A 25520-nucleotide genomic window follows, 5' to 3' on the forward strand; every position below is an offset into this window, starting at 1 on the left:
GCTTTTAGGAGTTTTACAGACACTAGAAATTAGACTAATGTAATACACACACACATCCTGGAGTAAGAAATGGCAACACGCTGCTTCAAGAGTCTGATCAACTTAAACTTGTGTCTTTGGTGACGATATTGGCAATCAACAAACTAGAAAAAAACACCTTTTTCCTGGAAGACATTGTGACAAGTGTCACACCAGGAAAAGCCCAGCTGAATACAATAAAATGAATGATGGGCTGAATTCCATTTAGCTGCTTTGGTGTCAGGGTCCTGTGACAGAATGTTTAGAGTCTATATCTAAACTGAAACGTATTTAAATGCATTTTATTTATTGAACTCCACTGAAGTCTGCTATTACTACTGTACGCAACGGTGTCGCTGTCACATGGCGTAAATATGTTCCTGTTTGCACTCTAAAAATATTCATACAACTTATGTTCCTTTTCATTAACACTAGACATTATTCCAAGCTACTGGATTAACATCCAAATGAAGTGTGATTTTCAAAATGATACATTTCATTGAACTGAATAAAAGCATGAGAGCATAAAAACGGTTGTGTTAAATAAGATGAAAAAGAGACACGAGAGACTGGAAAAGGAAATCACACGTTTTTATTGGAAAGTGTCAGAGAGCACGTACCCATCACAATAAAGTATGCAAAGTAGATCACATAATGAAGTTTGAGGTGAATATGATTCGCTACAATGAAGCGAAGCCTATCCACTTTTTTACCCCTCCAATCCGGCACACAATAATTAAATGCATCAATCCAAAATCATATTTCCTCCGAGTCAGAATTCATGTGGGGTGCAAATCGGACTTGTCTTTCTACCTGCAGATTAAAATGACATTGATATCAGTGGGCGCGAGATTGAGTTCCCTGAATGAAGCAGGAATGAAAATCCTATCTGCACTGTGCAGTGGAACACAATTAGTTATTTAACAAGCATTTGGAAAAGTGCATTGATGCTCAGATGGATAAGGCTAATGCACCATTTTCAATGCAATGGTAAGGCATTTAAATAAGTTTATTACATTTTTAGGTTCATGCTACTTCAGAATCCATCCTGACTCTATTGTTGGTAGAAACTGAGGGAGAGTGTGTAGCCTGAAGCCAACTTTTGGGTAAGTTATGCATACCTATGTACACTGAGCTACATCTACACCAGCCACACAAGTACATAAGATCATTTAATGGAATTTACAGCACTGAAATAAGTTAAACATCTGAAGATACAAACTACAGCATGACTTCATTTTAGGATATTGCACAACTGTAACACAGAGCCTCCTGGATTTCGTTCAAGCCCAATTCTAGTTATATTTCTCAAACCGAGATTCAGTGCGCATTTCAAGTCATATTCACTGATTTCCAAGACAGCAACGGGCTTCACTCTGAGCACCAGAAACATAGAAGAGCTGAGTTATTGCTTCTGTATTTGGTATAAAGAGTGCCTCTCACAGACTGCAAAGCGCCATCTACAACAAAAAGGTGCAAGAGGTCACATAACGCTATGGGTTCAATGCAAAGTGTAAACACGATAACTTCATATTGACAGGCTGTTACTGAAGCACAGAAATAACCAGTAACCAACAAGTTCACTTGGGAATAACACATTACAGCAACACAGGGCTCTTGGTTGGCAACGGGCTGAAGAGGATTGGTCTGTATTTCACTGACGCAAGTAAATATGGGCGCATATTATGGCTAAAAGTACTGACACCTAACCCTGTAACACTAGATTATGATAACGCTGAACACATCCCATTCACAGACCTACAAGAGATTTGTGAACAACAGATGTGCAGTTGTTTTCCCATTATTGCTGTGCTCTTGACACTTTGCATTCTGACAGAGAGGCAGAATAGAGTAACACTTTTAAAATGAAATCCTACTGTAAACATGGAACAAGGCAGAGTTACAGTATCATAAGTCTGAAATATTGACAAAACAAAAATCTGGAAGTCTGGAGGCTGGCTGTGAATTGAAAGCATCAAAGGTAACAGGCAGGGAAAGAAATCTCAGTGAGTGAAAACGGTCACACAGGATACATTTTAAGACAACTGAATGACCCCGCAGCCGGCATGCTGCACAGCTGATCTGGCAGGCCTCAATATGATATGTTTTGTTCCATGATAAGAAATATTCACTAAAAGGATAAAAACATTTCACAGAACAACGTTCTCTCTGTCAAACTCCACCATCGAGGGGTAGACGACTGTAAGACACAGCAACAACCTGCAACACAGGTCACTTAATGAGGCCACGACATAATATATACATAGCGTCTTTATATCATATTCTACAAACTCTTCTGGCCTTGTTCTCACACACCTTTACAAGTAACATTCGCAAAACGGGTTTATCTACATGCACAAGCAACCATTCAGCAGTAACTAAACAACAGTGATGTGAACAGCAGCCTGGGACTGTGGAGTCAAATATATATATATATATATATATATAAGTATATATAAATATATATATACACACTTTAAAACAGAAAAGGCTAGGAGTAAAAGGACCAGTCTAGCCATGTCACAATTCACGTTTCATGCTAAATAGGTGAACGGGTCAAATACGGGAGATCAGCTCTGTGGCCTCGTACACACTTTTAAAATGTTGGAACCGTGTCAGTCACTTAACACCGGGAGATGTTCCTGCAGGTTTCAACTGCACAATAAATGAGTCATTCATCTGGGGGATATGCTCCTGTCAATCCATGTTAATAGCTGCATCGTCAAAAGCAACACTAATTGTGATGATGAATTATTTTTTCTCACACAATCCAGCAGCTGGAAATCAGTGACATGATGACTAAAATGCTCCACGGGGTAAACACTTCCAACATGCTAGCATGTGCGAGGCCACAGATTACAGTGTTTGTGTACCGCCTCCTACTCTACTGTGTGTTTCTGTGTGTGTGCGGCAGTGGCATCACTTCTCCTGCAGGAGGGCGGGGATGTTGATGTTCCAGCCGATGGCCTGTCTGTCGAAGCCGCAGGTGAACAAGTTGCACGACTGGTTCTCTTCATTCCACGCTGTACAGCACACCATTCGTCTGTGACCCTACACACACACACACACACACACACACACACACACACACACACACACACACACACACACACACACACACACACACACACACACACACACACACACACACACACACACACACACACACACACACACACACACACACACGCGTTTAAGATGTTTTAACGATGCTGATTGACAGGGCAAACACAAGCGTCATTCCCGTCCTTACCATTCTGTTGCTGCGAGGGAGTCTGGCCAGCCTCACTCCGCTCATGTCAAACAGTCGGACTTGGCGATTGTCGTGTGGCAGAGCGATGATCCTCTGGTTGGCAGAGACGCTTATCCTGAAAGATCGGATCAAGTTCACTTTGAATCTGGGACAGATTCTGTTGATACTGCTAAGTAAACTCTCCTGACTTCTCCTGTACGATTCCAGTCCGGAGTTTCAATCTACAGCCTGTCGCTTTTTCAATGAATTGGTAACAGAAGTTACTGTACAGTTCAGCACTAGATTTACAGAAATATCTCACATTTTCACTCCACATGCAGGCATTCTGGGGCAGGGTTCAATGTAAATGGGTTGTTTTTTCTCCCCAATTGTTTTATTTCGGGAAAGTTGACGTGGCTTTGAAGCATGACCCCGTTTTATCCGCCTGGCTCTGTATAATACATAGTTGGAGTTTCGCCCACATACTCTAAACTTCAGTTTCCAAGATAATTGAAATGCTCGCTCTCCCTTCAACTCATAAATTGCTGCCATTTTTTCTTTTGCATTTCTGAAGTCAAGGGCCCATTGTCTCGTGATTCATCCATGATGCAACACCATCACACAGCAATATAAGAACATACAGTATTCATGTATATTCACGTAGAATCCAAATTATCACTCAAGAAACAAGTCAGATGAAGTAATCAGTCGATATTAAATGACTTGGGCCGAATCTGGGGCTTAAAAAACTTGATCGGGTCATTCCTATCTGTAATAAGCACATTTTAACTTCATTCTCAGATTCTGCATAGAGCATAACTCTCTACAAAGACGTACAACTCTGATTGAGTTATGTCCCTTCTTTCACCTACCTGTTCACAGCTGAGTCAGTGCGGATGGTTGCTATAGGCGACCTCATGTTCTTCAAATCCCACACCTTGACGGTCCGGTCGTCACTGCCGGAAACCACATTGTCACCCACCGTGAACACTGCCGACGTCACCGTGCTGCAAGAGACAGACACACACAAACACAAGAGTATGTAAATCTGTGTGCTCAAACTGGAGTCAAAAGTTTTGTTCATTTTTAAAGAGATTCACGCTGAACTCCACAATCCAATTTCAGTGCAGATTGTTGATAGGAAAGTACAGTAAAAGTGCTTCCAGTTCTTCCAACTCAGGAAAAGGAAGAAAGTTTCAGGAGTGAGTACTTATTTTTAGTCAGCCTAGTCACCCTCTCCCACAGACGCTGTTAATTACTCATACACCTAATAGATGAGACGGATCCACACATGCGTCAGAGTGATATGTGAAGATACATTGTGAGCACTGACACTACTTGAACCAAGAGAGGGTGTATCAGGTACAACATCAGAAAGTTAGCACTGTGGGTTTCTTGATTTAAAATGTGATTTTTACAAACACCTTCCCACTGGAGAAAAGAAATGTAAGCAGGATCACACTTTTGCTGCATTCCTGTCACATAGGTAGTGTGTCAAAGCCACTTGATGGATTAAATAATGACATGAAAGAGTTCACACCATCGAATGCGTTCGAGGTGCCGTGAAAGGCGGTTTCCGATTTACAGTGAGTCCTGTGCGTTCCACTTCATGATCATGTTAAAAAAAATACAAGAGTTGAATTCTGCCATGCTACTTCCGAGCTAGAGTTGGGCAAAATGGCTATAGATACCTCGATATGATACGAAACTGTGGTAGCTATACTTAATATACTACCCCATACTACCCCACTCTACTCTTTTCTCTTCGTTTTCATATAACATACAAACATTACATTAGCAATCTGCAACCACCACCAAACCCACTTTCCCAGGAAGCGTTTATCAACTGAAAGCTGAGAATGACATATTATATAGGCAACTTCAAGATTTTGAAGTAAGCACATATGATGCATGCAAATGCTATACAGTAGAAGAACCTACACGAGGTCTTTGACACATATTAATGTTACAATAACAATACCTCCATGACTAATGGCAGCAGGAAACCTTTAGCCAGTAGTTAAAGCTATATCAACTGTAGTGCTCAGTACGTCCTGAAATCACTGTAGGGCTAACAACATCTCTGATGACATACATCTTTAGATACGAGGTACAGAACATTTGAAACTTTCAACCATAACACGTCGCTATAAAAAAGAAAAGACATTACTCTTGTACTTTTTAAGTCTAATGCAAGCGTGACTTCAGCCTCATACCGGGAGATAACAGATAGAATAAAAAGATAAATGATGCATACACAATATATTTTGCTACATCATATCATCAGCCATGATGGGCACATTGGAGGCAGGAATGTTCTTTATATGCATACAGCATCCCCCTCCTCCCACACCCTTTATTCAACTAGCCGTGATGCACTGCTCCACATGATAGCACTAAGGTCAGGCCTAGCCATTCATTTAATAGACCTTTAATATTTCCAATCTACTACTGTATGTCAGTTGCTCCTATAAGGGGTTTTTTTTTCTTCTCCTTTTTTCCCTGTTCATTTATGGAGGGAAGTTTACCAAAAAAAAATGCTCACTGATTCTTGATTAAGATTAGTGTTGAGTAGTGTCCCTTCACACACACAAGTCTGAGTTCCACATCTAGTTTTTCTTTCTGAAACTGGCTTCCCTCTTAATTCAAATTGACATGGCATTAAGGGCTAATTAGGGGACTAAACTTTGTCCTATTAGAGAGGCCGAGGCTCAAGGAAACTGCTGTATCGTTACAGGCACCTTCTGACATTGCCGGGTACAGCCCACCTGGGAATACAAGCGGTAGAGAGAGAGACAGAGAGAAGGAAAGATAGGAGGTGTGCTAGGTGGGAGGTGTGTGGGGAGTGTAATCAGACAAGGTAATTGATTAAAAGGTTGATTAAGGTTAAAGGGTTTTTAGAATGGGTGGTGAGGAGGGAGGGGAGTGTTCAGTGTTACTTAATGGCATCTCTGCAGTGTGTCTGACAGCCAAGGTCAAGACTCCTTGGGATCGGAGACTAAAGGAGTTGGGAAGGAAGAGGGAATCATGGGACATCACTGCGGTTGGAGAAGTTAGTGGGCTGAATTTCTCCCTAACCAACCAACCAAGTTTTATTTAACTGAATACAGATTTTGTGCAATTATGGCTTCAAATTGCCCCGTTTGACTTTACTGAGACGAAAGCTTTTATAGTCAGTTCGACACTCTTCAAAAGAAAATAATCATTCTCACATCTATAGCTCATTGCCTCACAGCAGTGTATGCATTTCAGGCTATTTTCACACAGAAATCAAATGAATGAATACAACTATGTTCAGTTAACTCAGCAATGAGGTCTGATTTCTTTTATTGTTTTTGGATTGCAAGGCAAATGTAAGATATGACGTGGATGAAATTATTAAGGAGAATGTATTTGTACAACAGTTCCCGACTAAATGAATCCTCTGCATTGAACATCTGTATCTGTGTTATGTCTGTGTGACATGAAATGAAGAACGAATTAATGAATATGATAAGAAAGATGTGAGAAAGTAAGTAAAATATATGTAAACACATCGAGAGAAAACTGCTGTGATATGGAGGACAATCTATGATCTAATTGAGATGTAAGATGTGTACATGTGCTACTTTAAAATAAAAAAAGCTTAATGGGTATCACTCCTTTTCTTGCTGCCGATATCACCATATTTTCCCATTTGAACCGCTCCCTGACTCCACATAAAGGAGTCTGCTCATTGTGTGGGTTTTTGTTGCCGTTTTTTCTCCTTGTTGAGCACTATAAATTTTTATGTTACCTTTCTTTTTATTGTTAGAGGAGACAGGGGCTGTCACCTCCAAGGTGCCAGTCTGACTATAGATTTAGACAGGCACCAACTCTTTAAAGTCAGATTGGCACAGTTTTAGTATTTTAGATCACTGTAACTGTAAGCAACTTACTGTAGAATGCTGCAATGCAAAACCTCTGAACACGTGACTTAGTGGATCTGGTTATTGTATGACATGAGTGTTAATGGATACTTTTAAGTTTTAGGGAAAAAAAATGTTCTTAATAAACTGAAATAGAAATTACTGTATAAATAAGGGAAAATAGCACATCAGTGTGATTTAAAGAAACATTGTTTGACATGGCTTTGTGCCACATTTCCTTCCTGGTTAAGTTTATTTACCTAGCACAGTTCAAAAGCTCCTTTCACACTGCACCAACAACCCACACCCACTAACTGCCAACAGTACCCTTTACCACTGAAGAAAAAAGCCATTAATTCTCTGGGTTAAATAACTGCAGTAGTCACAGTGATGGAAACATGACACCAGGGTTATGGATGTAAATAGCCAGGAACATTATTTATTGTATTTACAGTCCCCAGTCAACGTGCAACGGCGATATTGTTCTTTGTATTGTGCAAGATGAAACACTGACAAGAGAGTGAGGTGAGAGAGCTTCTCCTGATTCGTCAGTGTTGAGTTTGAAAGATAGACTGAAGTACAAGATATGCAGAAGTAACCACTGTAATATTTTCCAGCACATTCCAACGTGACATGAGAAAAAAAACAGAGGCAAACTCGTGTACTGGCGATGGAAAATAACTCATAAATCTGCTAAGTAAACTAGAGTATTTGTTCTGGCACTGTGGCTTTGATCCGTATCCTCCTTCCTAATGAGTGATTTTAATGATTGATGTATGAATTTATGAAAATCTCTAGGAACATTACAATGTACTCATTGTAAGTGGATGCGAGCGTAAGCCAGATGCCTAAAAGGTAAAATGTAAATGAAACAATTCAGGTACAGACTAAGAGGTTTTAGAGCACTTATTTTGCTGACAGTCGCTGAGAACCTGGTAAGTGCTGGTGTATTCCTCCAGAGACAGGATGTCAAGACTTCATACAGACACACGCACACACACACACTCATGCTTCACACAAACACGCATTTCTATCAGCTCCAATCAAATGTCTCCGAAACCCGTCGATTGCAGGAGAGACAAACGTGACATGGCTTTCCGTTTGTAGAGCAAGTCCGCTGTCACTTCTGGTTTGCTCTTGGCCTTTTTGTTAGCTCACGTGTAGTTGTCATTACTCTGCAATTATGGCGGGGTGGTGGGATAGAGGGTGTATGCTGCACTTTTAGCTGCCGCGGTTCACTGTCAGGGAGCGTTAGCTGTAATTGCCAGTGAAGACGGTGGAAACGAGAGGCTTGCTCCCCTCCAGCTCTCCAACTCTTCTGCCTATTAAACCATTCACACTCTCCCTCTCCTCTGCTGTTTCCACAGGAGAGATGTGGAGCTTGTGGAGATTGTGCCATTTATGCTACGCCATTATGCCATATTGGAAATTCTGAAAAATTTGCCAAAGAAATAGCAGGGAGATAGCAACCTGCTGTTGTTGGAGGATATGGTTTAAACAAAAATTGTTCACAAGTTGGAAAGAGGAACAAGCATGGGAATGGGTATACATATAGGCTGTATGTAACAGAGCGATTGTTTATGCTTTCATAATGCACCACAGAAGGACAAGTAAGGAAGTTCTCACTTTAAAAACCATCAATGTCCATTTGGGAAGGAAAGAAGAATGGAGGGAAGGAGGAGGGTTGTCGTTAACTGTGAAACACTGGTGCTTAATCTCATTACACCAATTGTCTATGGGAGAGAATTAGAGTGGGATCTGCAGGAATTATACATGTTGGGGTCGTACATAATGAGCTCTATGTAATCCCCCCCACTTGCAATCAAAGGCACCCAGAGAGTACCAGCCAGCCAGCACACACGTAGGACAGGCACATAAAACACACACACACACACACACACACACACTCTTCTTACGCCTTTTAAAGAGCGCTGCCATTGAAAGCCACAGACAAGCCTGACAGTCATCGTTCTGAAATGAGCATCTGCAATTGAGTGTTAACAGCGAGCGAAGTGCCAAATTACACAGAGTGGGGGATTAACGCAGAAACGGACAGATAAATGAACAGGAGAGTGAGGGAGAGAGAGAGGTAGGGAGAGAAGGAGAGGGGAGAAAGAGAAGCAAACCGTCGAAGTGGAGAGAAGTGCTCAGTAATGAATGAGAGGCAAGTGGAGGATTTGGCTTAGAGCAAAAGGGTCTGTAAATTAATGTGGCACTGTAAAAGGAAAAGGGTAAAAAAAGAGATTTAAAAAAAAAAGAAAATGCTGGAGGGATTCACAGACCAGACAGATGTTACAGCACCACCCTGTGGGCAAAATAAAGACTGCAGCAACTAGCCTTCACTCAAACTGATGAAACTAAGTGAATGATGTCTAAAAGAGGGTTGAGCTGTATGTGGGTATTTGTGAGTGTGTGTGTGAGAGTGTGTGTGTATGGAGAGAGAGAGAGAGAGAGAGAGAGAGAGAGAGAGAGACTTACTCAGTGTGTCCCTGGAAGACATTGACAGAGTGGATGGACGGGTCTCTGAAGTCCCACAGTCTGAAGGTGGTGTCTCTAGATGATGTGACCACCAGGCGCTGGGTAGGGTGGGTGCAGCAGTGGGTCAGCTCCTGGTCATGTCCTGCATACAGACACACAACAGTAAACATACTAAACTCCATGGAAAACATCATTATATGATTTTCATAGAGACAGATGGTTGCTACGGTAATAAAGTAGCAAGAGTAGGTTATGTGCCAGAAGAAAACAGAGGATGAAGACAACAGACACTATGGGCAATTGGACGAATATATAGGCTGATCACTGTTTGGGGTTCTTTTTGACGATTTTTCTCATTTTATTTTGTTAATTTAATGGTCTGCCTCAGGAGAATGAGAGCCGCTCAGTGAGCCAGTTTATTTTCACATCTAACTGCGGTGAATTTAGGGTTTATTTTGACTAGTCTGATGACTGGGAATACAGTTACAAGGTGATCCACATGGCTCAAAACAAGACTGTAACTCCAGGGAAGAGAAGGACACAGCAGGGACAGGAGAGGAGAGGCATGAGGCAGGTAGAGGAGCATGGGAGGATGGGGGCATCAGAGAGGCAGTGATCTCTGTTAGACACCAGAGTTGGTAATAGTTGGAACAGTGTAAAGTCTAATAAAGATGGTTTGGTCAGTTTTATTTTGTTTCTGTCGGGTTTGAATGAAGTATGTTTAAAGATCACTTAACAAGGTCTTAGTTCAGTATAAGAGAGAAACTTGTATTTAAAAGCTGGACGGTTGTATTTTTCTGTTTAATGAGGAAAACAGGCGTTTTACTTTTCTCACTCACATTTGGTGAGTTTATTTTGTTTAATAAAGCTGTTAAAGCTTGTTCCACATTGCAAACACGCCATTCATCTTCCAGCTGAAACTACAATGGCAGTGAATGGGGGGATCGGGGGGGAACTGGCGCGGCAATTGGCAATTGTTAGACTGACGGCGGGCAGTTGGAACACTGTAACATATCGCCCAACCCTGACAGACACCATATTGTGCTCTACTACGTTAGCCACTTTACATACCAGTGAGCGTGTGAACCAGTTCAGACGTCTCCAACTCGTACAGGTTGGCAGCACGATCCCAGGAAGCTGTCACCACTTGTCGGCCCCCTACCAACCAATCAGCTGCAATCACTACACCCTGGTGGCTCTTAAGGGTTGCTGTAGCAAGCCGGACAGTGGGGACCTCACAAGGGCCTTCGCCATCTACCTCCCCTTCTTCCCTGTCTGACGAGTCCTGGTCGTCATCACATAGAGCCTATGAGCGCACAAAGGAAAACACAGCAGTTCAGCCAATGTCCCCAGACGCCTGCAGTGATAGATCTAGTTTTCGTGTGAATTGGTACATTTAACAAATCTTTTGACAGGATACCCCTCTCAGAAATGTGTGATATTCCAGCAGAAACACTAGAGAACAGTACAAAGCTACTCACACTGACATCTGGCGGTGGCTGGGGGGCTGGAAGCTGCACCATGTAGCGCCAGATGTGAGCCGTCTGGTCCCCAGAGGCTGTGGAAACGTAAGTACACATCAGCAAACACACAGCACATTTGGATCTACAGAAAACAAACTGCTGGAGACAACAGAGGCAGGGTGAAAAGGATCTAATAGTCAGGAGGAGAATTAACATGTTGACACAAATATCAAATGCAGCTAATTCAACAAAATACAACACACACGCATTCAAATACAGACCTGTGAGGGCCATCTGCTCTGTGGGGTGAAACTTGATGGAGTTGACTGTGGGCGAGAGAACAATGATGAGACACGTGTTACATCAAGTATTCCTATTATCTAACTAGCCTAGTGAGCAAACGCTGACACTGTTTTATCTGACAGTAACCTACAGCTTTAGACATAAAATAGACAAAAATCAGCTGTCATCTGAGTACGATTTAGCCTCTAGGGGCAACAGCCGATATTTTGGGGTTTCCAGTATAGCCAGCGGATATCCAGAAAAAGGATAACGAATATCCAGCCTAAGGCGTCCTCTATCGTCTGACTAGCAACTTCATGACCAGAAAGACACATTTTTGATGCATTTAAAAAAACAAAAGCCTTAAGCTAAATCATCATCAACCAGAAGCTTCCGATGCCAAAGTGTTGGTCCTTGGTCCCTTGCCAACAGATTTTGAATTCATATGTCGATATTTATAGAGATTAGTGTTTAATAAAAAGTGATATGACATGACAGAACTTGCTGCATACATTTCATTACCTGATCCTGCATGGCCAGCATACCTCAGCAGACATTTCCCAGTCTCTATACTCCATAGCAGAGCTGAGTGATCTGTGAAGGGAGAGCACGGGTGAACAACATAAAGTCATTCACTATTTTTCTTTCTTTCTTGTTTTTTTTTTTTAAACAGTAGGTGAATGATTGAATATTGCAATGTACTGTGCTTTACACTGTGGGCTATCTGGGTAGATTTTGTAACAGATTTCCAAACCACTTTATGGTGAGATTGTCTACAACACAATCAAATGAACAGCGTATTCCAGGCAAACACAGACCATAGCTTCTACAGTTTCTTGCAATGGCAGATGATGGAAACAAAGAAAAATCATGTTAAACAAAACTGACAAACCATTGAAGTTTTGAAGTGTTGTCTTTTCTTTTTCTTTTAAATTAGCTTTGACAATACTTGCACTGACAACCCTGCTGGTGTGCAACAGATGCCATCAACTAAAACTGATTGCACCAAGGTTAATACACATTTAATCAGACAGTGATATAATGATGTAAATACAGCATGCAGCACCTTTAGTTTTGACTTATTTTTCTTATTGAAAACTACTACATGGCATGTAGGCTGTGTATGTAACAATGCCGCTGAGACTGACACAATTAAACAGAGTTGATTAAATGAGTTGGTGTACCTGCGGAGGCGGTACCGAGGACCACTGGCGGATTCCGGGTGACGCTGAGGTCCCAGATCCCGTCCCGGTGGCCCACATACTCCTTGAGCAGCTGGCACACAGCCCGGGACCCCGCGGTGGCTTTAAAACTGGACACGATCTGAGCAGGGAGGGGAGAGAGAAGTGCATGATGAAGAAAGGAGAAATGGACATTGGGATGAGCATTCCTTCTTACAGTTTTGCTTAAATTAGAGGCCAAGTAACATTGAAATGTAACTACAGATGCACCAATACAACGTTTGCAGAAGTGGTTACTTTAAATTCCTGCATATGTACGATCCAATTTACAAGCACTCACGCCTCACTACATGGCCGACTATGGCACCAATACAAAAACAAATGTATCAATTAGGTTTATGGGATAAAACAAATATTAGCTTTTCATCTTTTACACGGTTTAATGTTGGTCTCCGACAAACAGATGAACACATAAGGCACAGGGGGTGAGATTAGTGGGTGAGCCAGCTTTCTTTGGTATTAACTCTCTTAACTTTCTGGTATCACAAAGCTGGCTCACTTTTAACTTTACTTCACACGATCAGATCAAAACCTGTCAAAAGCCTGACAGCTTTTTTAAAAAAACGAGTTGCTACAGGATCCTGACAGGAATATGAGTTTGCAACTAAGTGAGAAGTAATAAAAAGCAACGGAGACATCAGTAGAAACTTTCCATGTTAATTATTTCGGAGATAAAAGAAAAAAAAAATTGTGAAATTATGTGTCCACTTTGGGTTTAAAACAAACAGAGAGATAGTTTCCCACAGACTAATGAATGGCAATTAGAGCTGCATATTAATTGTGCACACTGTTAATTAACTCAGTTCATTATAAATGCAACATTTCAGCATTATCAGCCATTTATTTATTTTGCTCTGGTGTTTTGGCACAGACTATCTGTACTCTTCCTCTCTGTTTTGGCAGCAGTTTTTAAGTGCATTATGTATTCATGATAGTTAAGAATGAGACTAAAAGTACATGAAAGGATAATTTATGTGTATTCCACAGTGATATTTTGATGATTTTGTTTATGTCCGTATTCACTGTATTCACACTGAACAAATTTCAAAAGGCCTATATCATAATTCTGACCTGTATTTGTAGTTTTAGCATTATGTTAAATATTTATAAATTATTCCTAGTGTTTCTAAATATCAAATTCTTAATCTATTGTACTTTTGTCATTATATTGTGTATGTTTTAACTCACTGTAAATCGTTGATGTTAGGCTCAGAGAAGCCTGTAATCAAAAGAGTTCTGGACTAAGTTAAACTGGCTTTGTGATGCAGGGCCCGAGAACAGCAGCCTGTAAAAGCCAAGTGTGTGTATATCCTGTAAACAAGCATTGTTTTCATCAGAAGTTTATTCTGCAACTGCCAAAAGGTTTATGGTTTCAAATTGCACCAAACTGTGTGTCACATCGAGACTAGCTTGACTAACTGCCAATTCAAGTATCGGAGTGAGAAAGATACACTGATACGAGTGGTGCACCTCTAAAAATATCTTGTGGTCTAGTTACATATGGCCTTTAGTCATTGCAGGCTTCCAGATGAACAAATTAAATGGTGATTTGTAGTTTCAATTGTCACAGAGCGGTCACAACCTGTACTGAGCATGCTGCTGCAAGCAGACGGCTGACCACAGCAATAAGCTTCCATCATTGGTAGTCATTAGACGAAGCAGCGAAGCATCTGGTTCCCTTGTGTCAGACTGTGTTAATGTATGCTCTCATTCTGTCCGCTGTGTTTACATTCACATTACGATACAATACAGTCTTATCTGTTTCAAGTCACTGAAACACAATGAGCAGTGAGCATCAAGAAGAATAGCCCATTCCAGTCAAGGTAAACTGAGAATATAGTTAGTGCAGATCATTAGTTTCAAGTCCTGTCAGTCTTCACAACATTAGTTTTTTGTCATGTTTCTGAGGCAGCTGGTAGGTTAGCTGTATATTATATAGCAGCTAGTTCTGTCAGAAGGTTAATCTAAGGAGTCCTTCCTTGATCCTGTGTATCCTCTTTCAAATCAGAGGAGGAGTGTGTCCCACTCTTCATCTAGCTCAGACTTAGGCTGCATTCAGATAGTTTCTCTGCTTTAAGAAGAGCAATGCTGGGGAAAATTTTAGGTAAAGTGGGAAATAATACAATGGGGAAGAAAAGTCAACAGACATGTTTGAAAACCATATTACACTGAAGTAAAACACCACTAAAGAATTTTGAAAAATAAGTGCACCCAAATAATCTTTCACGTTTGCACACTCTAATTTATACATATATTTTTTTGAAAATGACTTAGTCGCTTTCCAGCGTTAAATTAGAAAATGTTCATCACTCTCACATCTGTACTGTAAATATGAAGATAACGGTAGCCGCTGGTTATCTTAGCTTAGGATACAGACTGGAAATTAACGAGTTATATCTTGTTTGTTTAATCCATACAAATAAAAAAACAATTTACTGTTTTACGGAGGTTATATTCTGCACTGTTTCTTGCCTGGGAGCAGTTGCCAGGCAACCAGCAGAGACTCCCAAGATGCTGCCTACAAAATAACTCGGCACATTTGTAGATATAACTGGCAGATATAAGGTGGTAATCTGTGAGCTTTATCGGTGCAGGTCAGCAGATTTTTACTTTGAACAGAGCAAGGGTAGCCGTTTCTCTGTTTCCAATCTTTTTGTTAAGCTAAGCTAAGTGGCTGCTGCTGTTAGCTTCCCATTCAGGATACAGACATGAGCAGTAACAATCTTCTCATCTGTTGGCAACAAAGCAAATAAGTGCATTTCCCCAAAAGCTGAACTATTCCTGTAAGAGCTGTTCGAGGACAGCTTTTTAAGGGCCAGTCTGTCTAAACTCAACCCTCCTGACTCCTGATGAACTCGTCTTGTGATGTGGGGAAAACTCTTTGACTCTTATAATTCCACATCAGTTATTTGTTTTGGCATTATGACAATTGACCCTGACATATTGTTTGATACAGCTGAAACAAATTACAGTGTATTCTCATAAGAAACTGTAAAAACATGGTTTTCTTTGTTTTACACAGATGCAGCCGTTCACCCAAATGACTTGCAGGGTGCAGAGCAGAGAAGAGATAAGGAGTCAAGGTCAGACTGGAGTTAAAAAAAGACTCAGCCCACAGCGGCCCCCCACGATGCTTAGTGACAAACAGAGCATTCAGGAAGTTACCCATGAATCTCCTCCCCACAACTCCCATGTGGCCACACTGAAGTTGCGAGGTCCACCTATTTTGCCGTGGAAAGTGTACAAGCGCTACATTGGCAAGAGATTAAAGAGGAAAAAGTCAAAGGAGATGTCATTTTGTGCTAAATGCTTAAACACTAGTTTCCTACACCCCCCTGTAAGTCCAAACATTTTTATATAAATGCATCAGCACTTCAAAAACATGAGAATTCAACAGTAATGATTTCATTTGTTTACCTACTCTTTACATATCATGACCTCAGAGGAAGAGAAAAAAAGACTTACTTCCCCTCACTCAGCAACAAAGGGGCTCTTGATAGTTACCCCCAGCCTTAATCTCAACAGCTCAAATACACATAATTACACAGATGACAAATCTTACAAGCTCTATAGAATAGACCAAGATAGCCGGCGCCACGTACCTTGCTGGTAGAGGCTTTGTAGGTCGTCTTCAGCTTCTGTGACAGCTGACTGGTGCTGTGGCTGGCTGTGTTATAGAGAGACAAAGAACGCTATATAACAAACTCATTGGTTGGTTTCACTACCGTGCTAATGGCCTTATAAAGTATCATAGCAATTGCACACACCTCAACAATACAAAGCCTTGTATATTTCCTTGTTAGTTGTCAGTACTGTCTGTTTGGCTGCTAATGACTTATGAAAACCTGTGAAGTTGAACTGACTGGCACCATATGGCCAGCAGGAACTGTGTAATTCATGGTTCATAAAAGATTACCAGTTAACCAGGGTTATGATCAAACCTATCAAATATGGAGTTGGAAATGTTTATTTTAATCAGTTGACTACAAAACTTGAAGTATGGTACATATTTTATACTTCAATTTTTTTTTAATTGATGGACCCTGAAATAAAAACTGTATATGATGTGGAACATGTTGCTTCTAGTGCCCTTTTTAAATAACTATTACCACTTATAGTTTTGTTTCACAATACATACAGATGATATAAAAACAATATCCTGAAAAAAATCCTTGTTTACCAGCTTCAAATGTTGAAACAATGCCGCTCTCATATGTTTGTCATTTTAAAGCCGCACAATCAATGTCATCATTATTTTCCCTTTAAATTATTATAGAAGCTGAATTCTGTATTGAGACCTCCAACAGATTGTGTAGGAAATATTGTACCTTTTGTTTTCAGAGCTCCCTTGGTGGGGTCTCCACCCTCAATAGTCTGTCCATCTCCGGTCAGGCGCTCATTCAGAGAGTCAATTTCCCGGCGTACTGTAATGTTAGCACAGTGACAGGACATCAGTAAGCAAACACCGGTTAGTCAATCAACACCTGAAGATCAATACTGCAAGGTATGCACCCATCAAATCTAAATACATTTCCTCTTTGTATCAGTTACTCACATTCAAGGTTTTCAATGTAGAGATTTTCAAACTCGCGCTCAATCTGACCAAAAAGGTCAAGGAGGTTGTTCCGTAAGGAGATGGGCAGCTTGGAGTCCTGAACACAGACAAGAAAAGAGCGATGCTTGAATAAATCTGACAGTGAGCTGACATCTAGGCCTAAACATTAGGAATCAAGCTGGTATACAGTGATACCTTGAATTAACCCCAGGCACCCCCTCAAGCCATTCTATCTATCTATCTATCTATCTATCTATCTATCTATCTATCTATCTATCTATCTATCTATCTATCTAGACCCTTCTCTAGTCTGGTATTCTCTTTTAATTATAATGCGATATATCAGGTATGCTTTAAAATCTAAACTTCAACACCATTTCAAAATATGTTCACAAATGAAAATGTTTAAACATACTGCTCACAGGCACAATACTACTAATACAATACATAATATAATGACAAACAAGTATCTGATGTATTATCACTGTTCACAGAGACATTTGGGTGACTCATAACATACACACCACTTAAACAAATCAAAAGCAACCCACTTATCTCATCTCAAACACAGCCTGTATGCTTAGCTGATTTAATCAGCCACCAATTGGGTTAGTGTTAAAACTCTTCTACATTCAGGGCTACGTTGCAACAACCTACAAACAACTGACTGACTACATGACAGCCAGGGCCCAACCAGTCAACCTCATTTCAACTGACTTACCTCCATGGTAAACTCCTAGAAGTACCCTGTTATCAGCTGACCGCCAGTCTACACCAGACTAGCACGTAAAAAAGCTGACATGAAAACAATGGGTTCAAAAGGCTGCATTTGACAGCTCGCCTTGAGAGCTGCTGCTTATTTCTCAAGTCATCCGAAAGACGAGGAAACCAAGTAGTCGACTTTCACTCCTTCTTCTGGCACATGCTCAAACCCAACAGTTTGCCACAGTGACGTTAACCGCCTGACCATTCTGTCAGCGCCACATGTCAACACACTTTGTAAATTAGCAAACAACAGGGAGCCCTTATGAATTTAAAGCTGCTTAGTCGTGGCACTAAAACCAGCAGCATACTCTGGATAATAATGACAACATTGAAAAAGCGGAAGAAAAAGCATTCTGTGTGTTATACATGGGTTTATTAAGCTGTGTGTGTGTGTGTGTGTGTGTGTGTGTGTGTGTGTGTGTGTGTGTGTGTGTGTGTGTGTGTGTGTAAAACTAGTGCTGCAGGGGTGGTGGCAGACTAGGTACATAAACAGAGCCAGCAAAGGACAAAAAGGCCTGTTGAAAGGACTAATCAGACCAGGACAAGCGGCCCATATTAAAATTTGATGAGACAACAGGTCAGTGCAAGCTGAGCTCTAGTTTTAGTGGCTGATAATTCAAGGACATTGTCAAGCAGAGAAAGTAATAGCTTAAGGACTCCCATGGCAAAAAATAGGGCTGATAAAATCAAGCATCATATTATCTCATACTGAATACTTTGATCCAAAACCTGGATAATGAAAGAGGGACAAACATTGTTTTGTGTTTCATTCCACCAGTTAGATGATGCTTGACGGTCACTCACATCTGACAGATCCCTCTCAATAAAGTCACTCAACAGCCACCTCCCAAAAGTTAACAACCAGGATGTTCTTGGTCAAACAGAAAGAAGCTTTTCTTATCTCACAGTTTATTGCTACAACTGGTTCGCACCAGGAAATGCCTGCTCATGTAAAAGCTAATGTTCTTCCGTTTCTGGAAGGAATAAATCAATTGCAGCGCCAATTTAAACAACCTGACATAGTTAATCACTAACTTGATGTCACTAGTGGGCTAAAAAAGTCACAGTAGATTCCTTTGTTGTAACAAAATGAAATCTGTTGTGAACATACACATTCACAACCAGCAGTTCATAACGATTTGGAGAATGTAAAATCCAGGTGACATAAACACTTTGATAAGAGCAAGTTTAATCCAAAGTAAGTTCCTGTAGCTACCTAAAAAAACACATTTCCCTTAAGTGAGAAACCACTTATTGTGGTTATTGCAACACCAGGTAAAAAAAAAAAGCTGCTAAACCGGCTGGTACTGTACTCTCATGACCACATACCACAACAAAACGACAATCAAAATGCTAATTAATAAAGACTGATGATATGTATTATCAGATCCCCAAGAAAGTCATGCCTACAAAATATGTGACTAGCTACATGTCTTTAAAGCTGTGTGCCATAAACAAACACAGTCAGTGTGCAAGAGAGGAGAAAAAAGCATGGCTCTCCCTCACCTGTCCCTCCAGCATGTCTCCTCTTTGGATGCCTGGGGGCCTCTCCTCTGTGCTGTTGGTGCGCCGGATAGATAAACTGTGAGCCTTGCGCTTCTGCTTGGGGTGACGGGCAGCCGAAGCAGAGCCGCTGCTGCTTCCGCCCTCCACAGGCATCCCTCCTACCTCGTGGCCCTGCCCCCTGCTCACTTCTTACCTGAGACACAGGTAAACAAAGGCCAGGCTCCCTCGTCGCCGGTGGTTGGGTTAGGTCGGTCTGCTGTCACCACCTGCAGGTAAAAAGGAAGTGAAGTTCAAGTTCACATCCATTGCAGGAAGCGCTCATGTTGAAGGATAGCCTCTCCTGCAGAGGATGGATGTTCATATTTGTGGGTGCTTATTGTTGGTGCAGTCTTGCTCTGACACCTGCTGCTTTGAAACAACATCATTACAAAACTCCATGAAAAGGTCCAGTCATTTAATGCTGCTTTGCTTAGCAGCAAAAATGTACAGACCTCTTTACAGACATGCCTTAAGACATGGTATTTAAAACAACAACTGTTAAATACCCGATACTGGCTACCACCCACTGTTGTTGGAAGACGTTGTGGGAATTACAGGTTAAAAACAACATGTGAAATTAGACATTTGGTCATTGGCTCAACAGTCGTCTGACTATTGGCAAAAGCCTCAGAGACCTGAAGCAATTTGCAAAAAATACATCTGCGTGAGGCAGACATTGCGACATTTAACTCATAGTGTTCAGGGTCTTTACATGACATTACAAGAGGACGACACATTGTGGGACTGCTTCGTGATATCGCTGCGATGGCGTAGAAATGGCGAAGCAACATTTCTCTAACCTCATACAGATACAATGTGCCAGAAAAAACATTAATTTATTTAGTTAGCCAAATAACTACCCAGAGAAAATTAACATGGTAAATTATGCTCGCAAAATAAATATGACCGACGTTAAGGTCATTTGTCACTTTGACCCATCATCGATATATAAGTGTGACATAAACGAAGCACTGAGGTCACTCACCGCTGCCTCACTGAACGCTAACCCCAGCTAGCTGCCACATATCACCTTCACTGCGGAATATTAATGTCCAAACACAACATAACATAACACCGCCGATAAAGCACAGCATGGACGGGCTACAGCCTCCCGAACAACTTACATAAACCTCTCACTTTCTCATTTTCAACGTGTTGTCGACGTCCGACTTTAAAGCGGGCAGTAAGAACACATTATAGCTTCACTAGTAGGAAGATTTTTAATCCAAATTTTGACACATCACGTATTTTATTGGTGCACCTATTTCCGCATCACGTGGTTTGTGTTTGCACTTTGTAAGCCAATGGGCTGTCACACCGACACTGCCGCAACCAATGAAAACTCGTGACCTCAGAGGGAGGGAGTGGAGTGACCACAGCGTTCAGCTCTACAACGTCGTCGCAGAATACGTTAACACACGTGGTTTATCTACCGGAAACAGGAACACTGTTTTTGTAAGTAACTGATCGATTGATCGGCTTGTGTGCATGTTGTGTGTGTAGCAGACAGTGCATACTTGTACCCGGTAGTCTGAGGCCTGGGTGGTGCTGGCTGTGCTGTGCAGTGGTCTGATGGCGTGTTGACAGTCAGTGTTTAGAGGGAAACATGAAGTGGATCCTGCTGGATCGGAACAATAAGATCCTGCTGTCCTCTTTCCACCACATGCTTTCATGTTAATGCAAAAGTGATAACTAATAATACAACAGTATAATATGAAATACTCACAGGAACCATTTTACTGCATTAAATACATTTACTTTGGATTCTTAAAGTACACTTTGCTAATGATGACACGTGTATACGTTTAGTTGAGTAACAAGTTCAGTGCAGGACTTTTACTTGTAATCAAGTATTTCTACAGTGTGGTACGGATACTTGCTTAAATAGAGATTTGAATACTTAGTTCCTCACAGGATATTATCTTTTAATTGTGATGGAAATAAATGGCTGCCCGAAAAGCTATAAAACACATTAAAAACCCCAAAACAAGACAGGTTACTTATCAATTGTGCTTCAACAATTAGTTGATTCATTTATCAGTTAATTCACAAATCATTTAATCAAAAACAATTTTAATAAATTGATTAACTCCATAAATCATCCATTCATTTGGACGACACATGATGTCCATATTCTCTTCCTTTTTTTTTTTTTACATCAATGTAAACTGAATATCTGTGAGTTGAAAGAAATTTAAAGATGAGAACATAGGACCATAGGAACCTCTACCTTAAGACCTTTTTTTATTATTTCCATTTTTGTTATTTTCAAGTGATCAGATCAGTAATGGAAATAATTAGTCCTAAACTCTACATTAAAGCAGATGTAAGGGTTTGATCTGCACTGTAAAACCAGATAAGTTCATTTAACTAAAAACATTTAGATTACAATTTTAAAGTAAAACTAGCTTTTGGTATTTGGTAAGTTACAAAAACATTCTTAATCAAATAGCTTCAAGTAGAAATTTTAATTGACACTGACATAATTTAGATTTTTTTTATTTGAACTTGAAAAACCTAACTTAGTAGAAAGTACTTAATCAAATCAATCAAATATTTTTACTAACAAAATTGATTTGTGTTACTTAAACATTTTCAATGTAATCCATTTTCATTTTTCTGAATTAAAATAACTTAAGGCATTACAGTATGATGAGAGCATTTCGTCTTTATATAAAACTTTGTATACATTTTTTTATGGGCATTCATGAACTGCCACCTGTCCATGTTCAGACCCCCCTCAGTCCACAGGTATCCTCTGAAGCGTATCTTCCGATCCAGACTGGGATGAGCTCCGGTCCGGTTTTTACCAACACCCACACCTTCAGTTCATGTGATTGGTTTTCTGTTTTGGTCAGGCGATGGTGCGGGGCCTGTGGGCGGTGCTCCGGATGGTGTCCTGCGAGGGAGCAGCTGGTCTGAAATCAAACGTACCTCGGCGAGCTGCTGCACCGTGGAAGAGACCTACCTGCTCCCCTACCACCGCCTGCTGCAGAGCCATATCCAGGTAGGCCGACCACGACCCTGGAGCTGTCTGAAACCGCTTCAAGTCGTCCTGGTTGGAGGTTAAAGACAGCAGAGCCAGAGATAAGCCTATTGACTATAAGCTCAGTAACGGTGTCTGTCTGAGCTCTACTGGAGTCTGTCTCAAAGGAAAGAAAGTCCTGTTAAATGCTACTGTGAACACTGTGGCGCTTCATGTTTCTGTGTGTGTTGGTTGAAGCACACACTTTCTCAACAGTAACTCAGAGTGTATTCTCTTCAGTTCGGCGAACATCCGCTAAAGCAAGCTGCACTCACTGCAGTATTATTGGATTGTATATCATTATTGTAACATACATTTAGACGTTACAGTGATGAGCAGCAATGAAACTGTTCAAATAAATGAACAATCATTTTGATGGTTAATTGTGTATGTGCTTCATTAAGCAGCTTCACAAAGGGAGCTATCGGCTCCTTTTTGGATGTTCTATGATTGTACATTGATCTTTAGGTTTTGGATAAAACCCCTTGGACAGTGGGAACTCGTTATGAACATTTTGCAGTATTTTCGGATTGTTATTGTGATTGTAGGAATGTTTCATGTATTTACATGGTTAGTTAACTAAGATAGGCCTCCTCTGGGTTCTTCACACTTGGCTTACTTTGAGTAGTATACTTTGATTATGAAGTATATTTCACATCTGTTCTGTGTGAGTGTGGAACTTTTTGAACGTGGAAAAAGCTTCTTCAGCAGGTGGAGATTGCTCTCTATTTACTACAAACATAAAAGGGTAGTAAGCAGTAGGATTTATTGGTAGTTAATATGTTCAGAATGTCATTGAAAGTGCACTGAACTATCAATTGTTGTCTGCCTCCTCCTCCTCCTGCAGTGAGGTGAGACACCTACAGACCACGGTCAGAATGCCTGAGATAACCACCGATCACCTGGACGAGAAGCAGGTCCAGCTGCTGGCTGAGATGTGCATCCTCATTGATGAGAACGACCACAAAATTGGAGCGGACACCAAGAAAAACTGCCACCTCAACGCCAACATCGACAAAGGTACCTGTCTGCATGCACCCGTCTGGCCTTTAGTGCATATTGTTTTTATTTCAGATTTGTACTCATGGTAACTGTTTGTTTTACCAGGTTTATTACACAGAGCTTTCAGCGTCTTCATTTTCAACAGTGAAGAGAAGCTGCTCTTACAACAGAGGTCGGACGCCAAAATCACTTTTCCAGGTTGGTGACAAATCCTTAAACTTCCCAGTTTATCCCAAATACCCTATTTCTATCCCAGATGCTCCTCTTGGATACATAGTGTCATACGCAGCAGCGTAACCCGAAAGAGAGAGAGTTAAATTTTCATGTCCTTTGTTAAGCAAAGCTTTTCTAAAGGGACTATTTGCTCCTGTTTGTATTTAATATTATTGTCCATGGATATATTTGGGTTTTTAGGACTTTTGGTCAGACAAAACCAGCAATTTGAGGACGTCCTGTTGAGCACCAGGAACTATTAGTAGGCTTTGGCAATTTGTTTAACTCACCCTCGTGTCTGTGTGTTTACAGGCTGTTTCACAAACACATGCTGCAGTCATCCTCTGCACACAGACAGCGAGCTGGAGGAGAAGGATGCAATAGGAGTGAGGAGAGCTGCTCAGAGGAGACTTGAAGCTGAACTGGGTATCCCCATGGACCAGGTATACTGTGTGTGTGTGTGTGTTTTTGTGTGTGTGTGTGTGTGTGTGTTGTGTGTGTGTGTGTGTGTGTGTGTGTGTGTGTGTGTGTGTCCTCCATTTAGTGGAAGTGGATTATTGAGGACTGGAGAATCTTTCCTTGCCTCTGATCTCCTCTGCCTTCCTGTTGCTCCTCAGGTGACACCAGATGAAATGACTTACCTGACACGGATCCACTACAAAGCCCAGTCAGATGGCGTGTGGGGAGAACATGAGATTGACTACATCCTCTTTATGCAGAAGGTAGCGCTGACATGTCTGTTGGACATAGAGTTGACTTACATTGCGGGGGCTCATGGTAGCTCACCATGTAGGCTGAGTCCTTACTGCAGGTTCAGTTTCAGCCCTTTGCTGCATGTTTTACTAGTATACAAGTATTTAGTATAAAATATTTTGCAGTGTATTTGTCTGCATTGTCGGCATTATGTCTACTGTATTGTGGATAGTGTCATTGTCTGTTTTATGTCTCTCCGAAGAATGTGGAGTTGAATCCGGATCCCAACGAGATTAAAAGCCACTGTTACGTGAGCAAGGAGGAGCTGAAGGAGATGTTAGAGAAGGCCAAGCGCAAGGAGCTGGAGATCACGCCCTGGTTCAGCCTCATCGCAGAGACCTTCCTCTTCAAGTGGTGGGACAACCTGCAGAACCTCAAGCAGTTCATGGATCACAACAACATCCACCGCATGTAACCACAGCCAGGATCAGGCTCTGCCTCCAGTCATGTCAAACCTTTGGTTGTACTTGCCTGACACACAAAGCTGAGCTGCTAGAGACCCCTGACCCTCTGATGTGCAATAAGAACCATCACTGGCTACTTCAGTCAAGGTAGCAGGAAGTGTACGACATCTACACCTGAAGAGGAAGCAGAGGATGTTTGTCTTTCTTAACATAAGGGGTGAATAGGTTCACAGTAGGTTTGTAGCTCTGAGGCGTATTCGTCTACATGAGGTGATGCATGTAGGGCTGGTAGACTGACTCTTAGTGGTATTTAGAAAAAAATGTATGTCAGGTAATCAATTCTGATTTGCTGCACACTCGATTAACAGACTGAACAGAAGATGTTTACCATCTTATTTTATTAGGTTAGAACAATGCAGCGTTACCACGGACACCTCCACGAAGAGAATAGCCTATTTTTATATGATATATATAAGTGCCTGAGTACAGGTCGTTAGGTTGAGATGGATGTCTCCAAGCACTGATGTGATTTCACAACAACAACCATCACTCTGTATATTGTTGATACTGGTGAATAAGCTGTATCTTTATACCCTTTTACACAATAAAGTGTTTGATTGTGATCACTGGCTGAACATTTAAGCTCTATCAGTAGAT

The 25520-nt window shown here is 41.1% G+C and overlaps 2 protein-coding genes across 7 annotated transcripts; one reads left to right on the forward strand and one right to left on the reverse strand.

Moving 5' to 3' along the window:
- Positions 1 to 592: 592 nt before the first annotated feature.
- Positions 593 to 21063, reverse strand: LOC127369599 (WD repeat-containing protein 37). Of its 6 annotated transcripts, none has more exons than XM_051411125.1 (14): positions 20990 to 21063; positions 19428 to 19693; positions 17157 to 17253; positions 16930 to 17025; positions 16204 to 16268; positions 12545 to 12683; positions 11883 to 11954; positions 11360 to 11404; positions 11097 to 11173; positions 10687 to 10921; positions 9616 to 9757; positions 4123 to 4257; positions 3272 to 3386; positions 593 to 3069 (listed from the first exon to the last, which is right to left on the reverse strand). In XM_051411125.1, the coding sequence occupies exons 2-14, from the start codon at positions 19578 to 19580 to the stop codon at positions 2938 to 2940; spliced, it is 1503 nt and encodes a 500-aa protein (XP_051267085.1). In that variant the 5' UTR covers positions 19581 to 19693; positions 20990 to 21063; the 3' UTR covers positions 593 to 2937. The 6 variants fall into 6 exon arrangements, with proteins under 6 accessions (XP_051267085.1, XP_051267088.1, XP_051267083.1 ...); XM_051411128.1 differs by having other exon boundaries at positions 20984 to 21040; XM_051411123.1 differs by lacking the exon at positions 20990 to 21063 and adding an exon at positions 20591 to 20757.
- idi1 (isopentenyl-diphosphate delta isomerase 1) lies at positions 20799 to 25486 on the forward strand. Its single transcript, XM_051411129.1, has 7 exons — positions 20799 to 20921; positions 22325 to 22473; positions 23339 to 23511; positions 23599 to 23691; positions 24019 to 24149; positions 24324 to 24428; positions 24662 to 25486. The coding sequence occupies exons 1-7, from the start codon at positions 20802 to 20804 to the stop codon at positions 24872 to 24874; spliced, it is 984 nt and encodes a 327-aa protein (XP_051267089.1). The 5' UTR covers positions 20799 to 20801; the 3' UTR covers positions 24875 to 25486.
- The last annotated feature ends 34 nt before the right edge of the window (positions 25487 to 25520 follow it).

The sequence above is a fragment of the Dicentrarchus labrax genome, unplaced genomic scaffold (assembly GCF_905237075.1).
Source record: "Dicentrarchus labrax unplaced genomic scaffold, dlabrax2021, whole genome shotgun sequence".
Taxonomy (NCBI): Eukaryota; Metazoa; Chordata; class Actinopteri; family Moronidae; genus Dicentrarchus; species Dicentrarchus labrax.

Coding starts and splice junctions, on each gene's coding strand:
- LOC127369599 (XM_051411125.1), bottom strand. CDS start 19,580: ATGCCTGTGGAGGGCGGAAGCAGCAGCGGCTCTGCTTCGGCTGCCCGT. Junction 11,405..11,882: donor TGCTGGCCATGCAGGATCAG/GTAATGAAATGT, acceptor TCTCGCCCACAG/TCAACTCCATCAAGTTTCAC. Junction 4,258..9,615: donor GTCTTCCAGGGACACACTGA/GTAAGTCTCTCT, acceptor TGTCTCTTGCAG/CACGGTGACGTCGGCAGTGT.
- idi1 (XM_051411129.1), top strand. CDS start 20,802: ATGAAAACTCGTGACCTCAGAGGGAGGGAGTGGAGTGACCACAGCGTT. Junction 22,474..23,338: donor TGCTGCAGAGCCATATCCAG/GTAGGCCGACCA, acceptor CTCCTCCTGCAG/TGAGGTGAGACACCTACAGA. Junction 24,429..24,661: donor ACATCCTCTTTATGCAGAAG/GTAGCGCTGACA, acceptor GTCTCTCCGAAG/AATGTGGAGTTGAATCCGGA.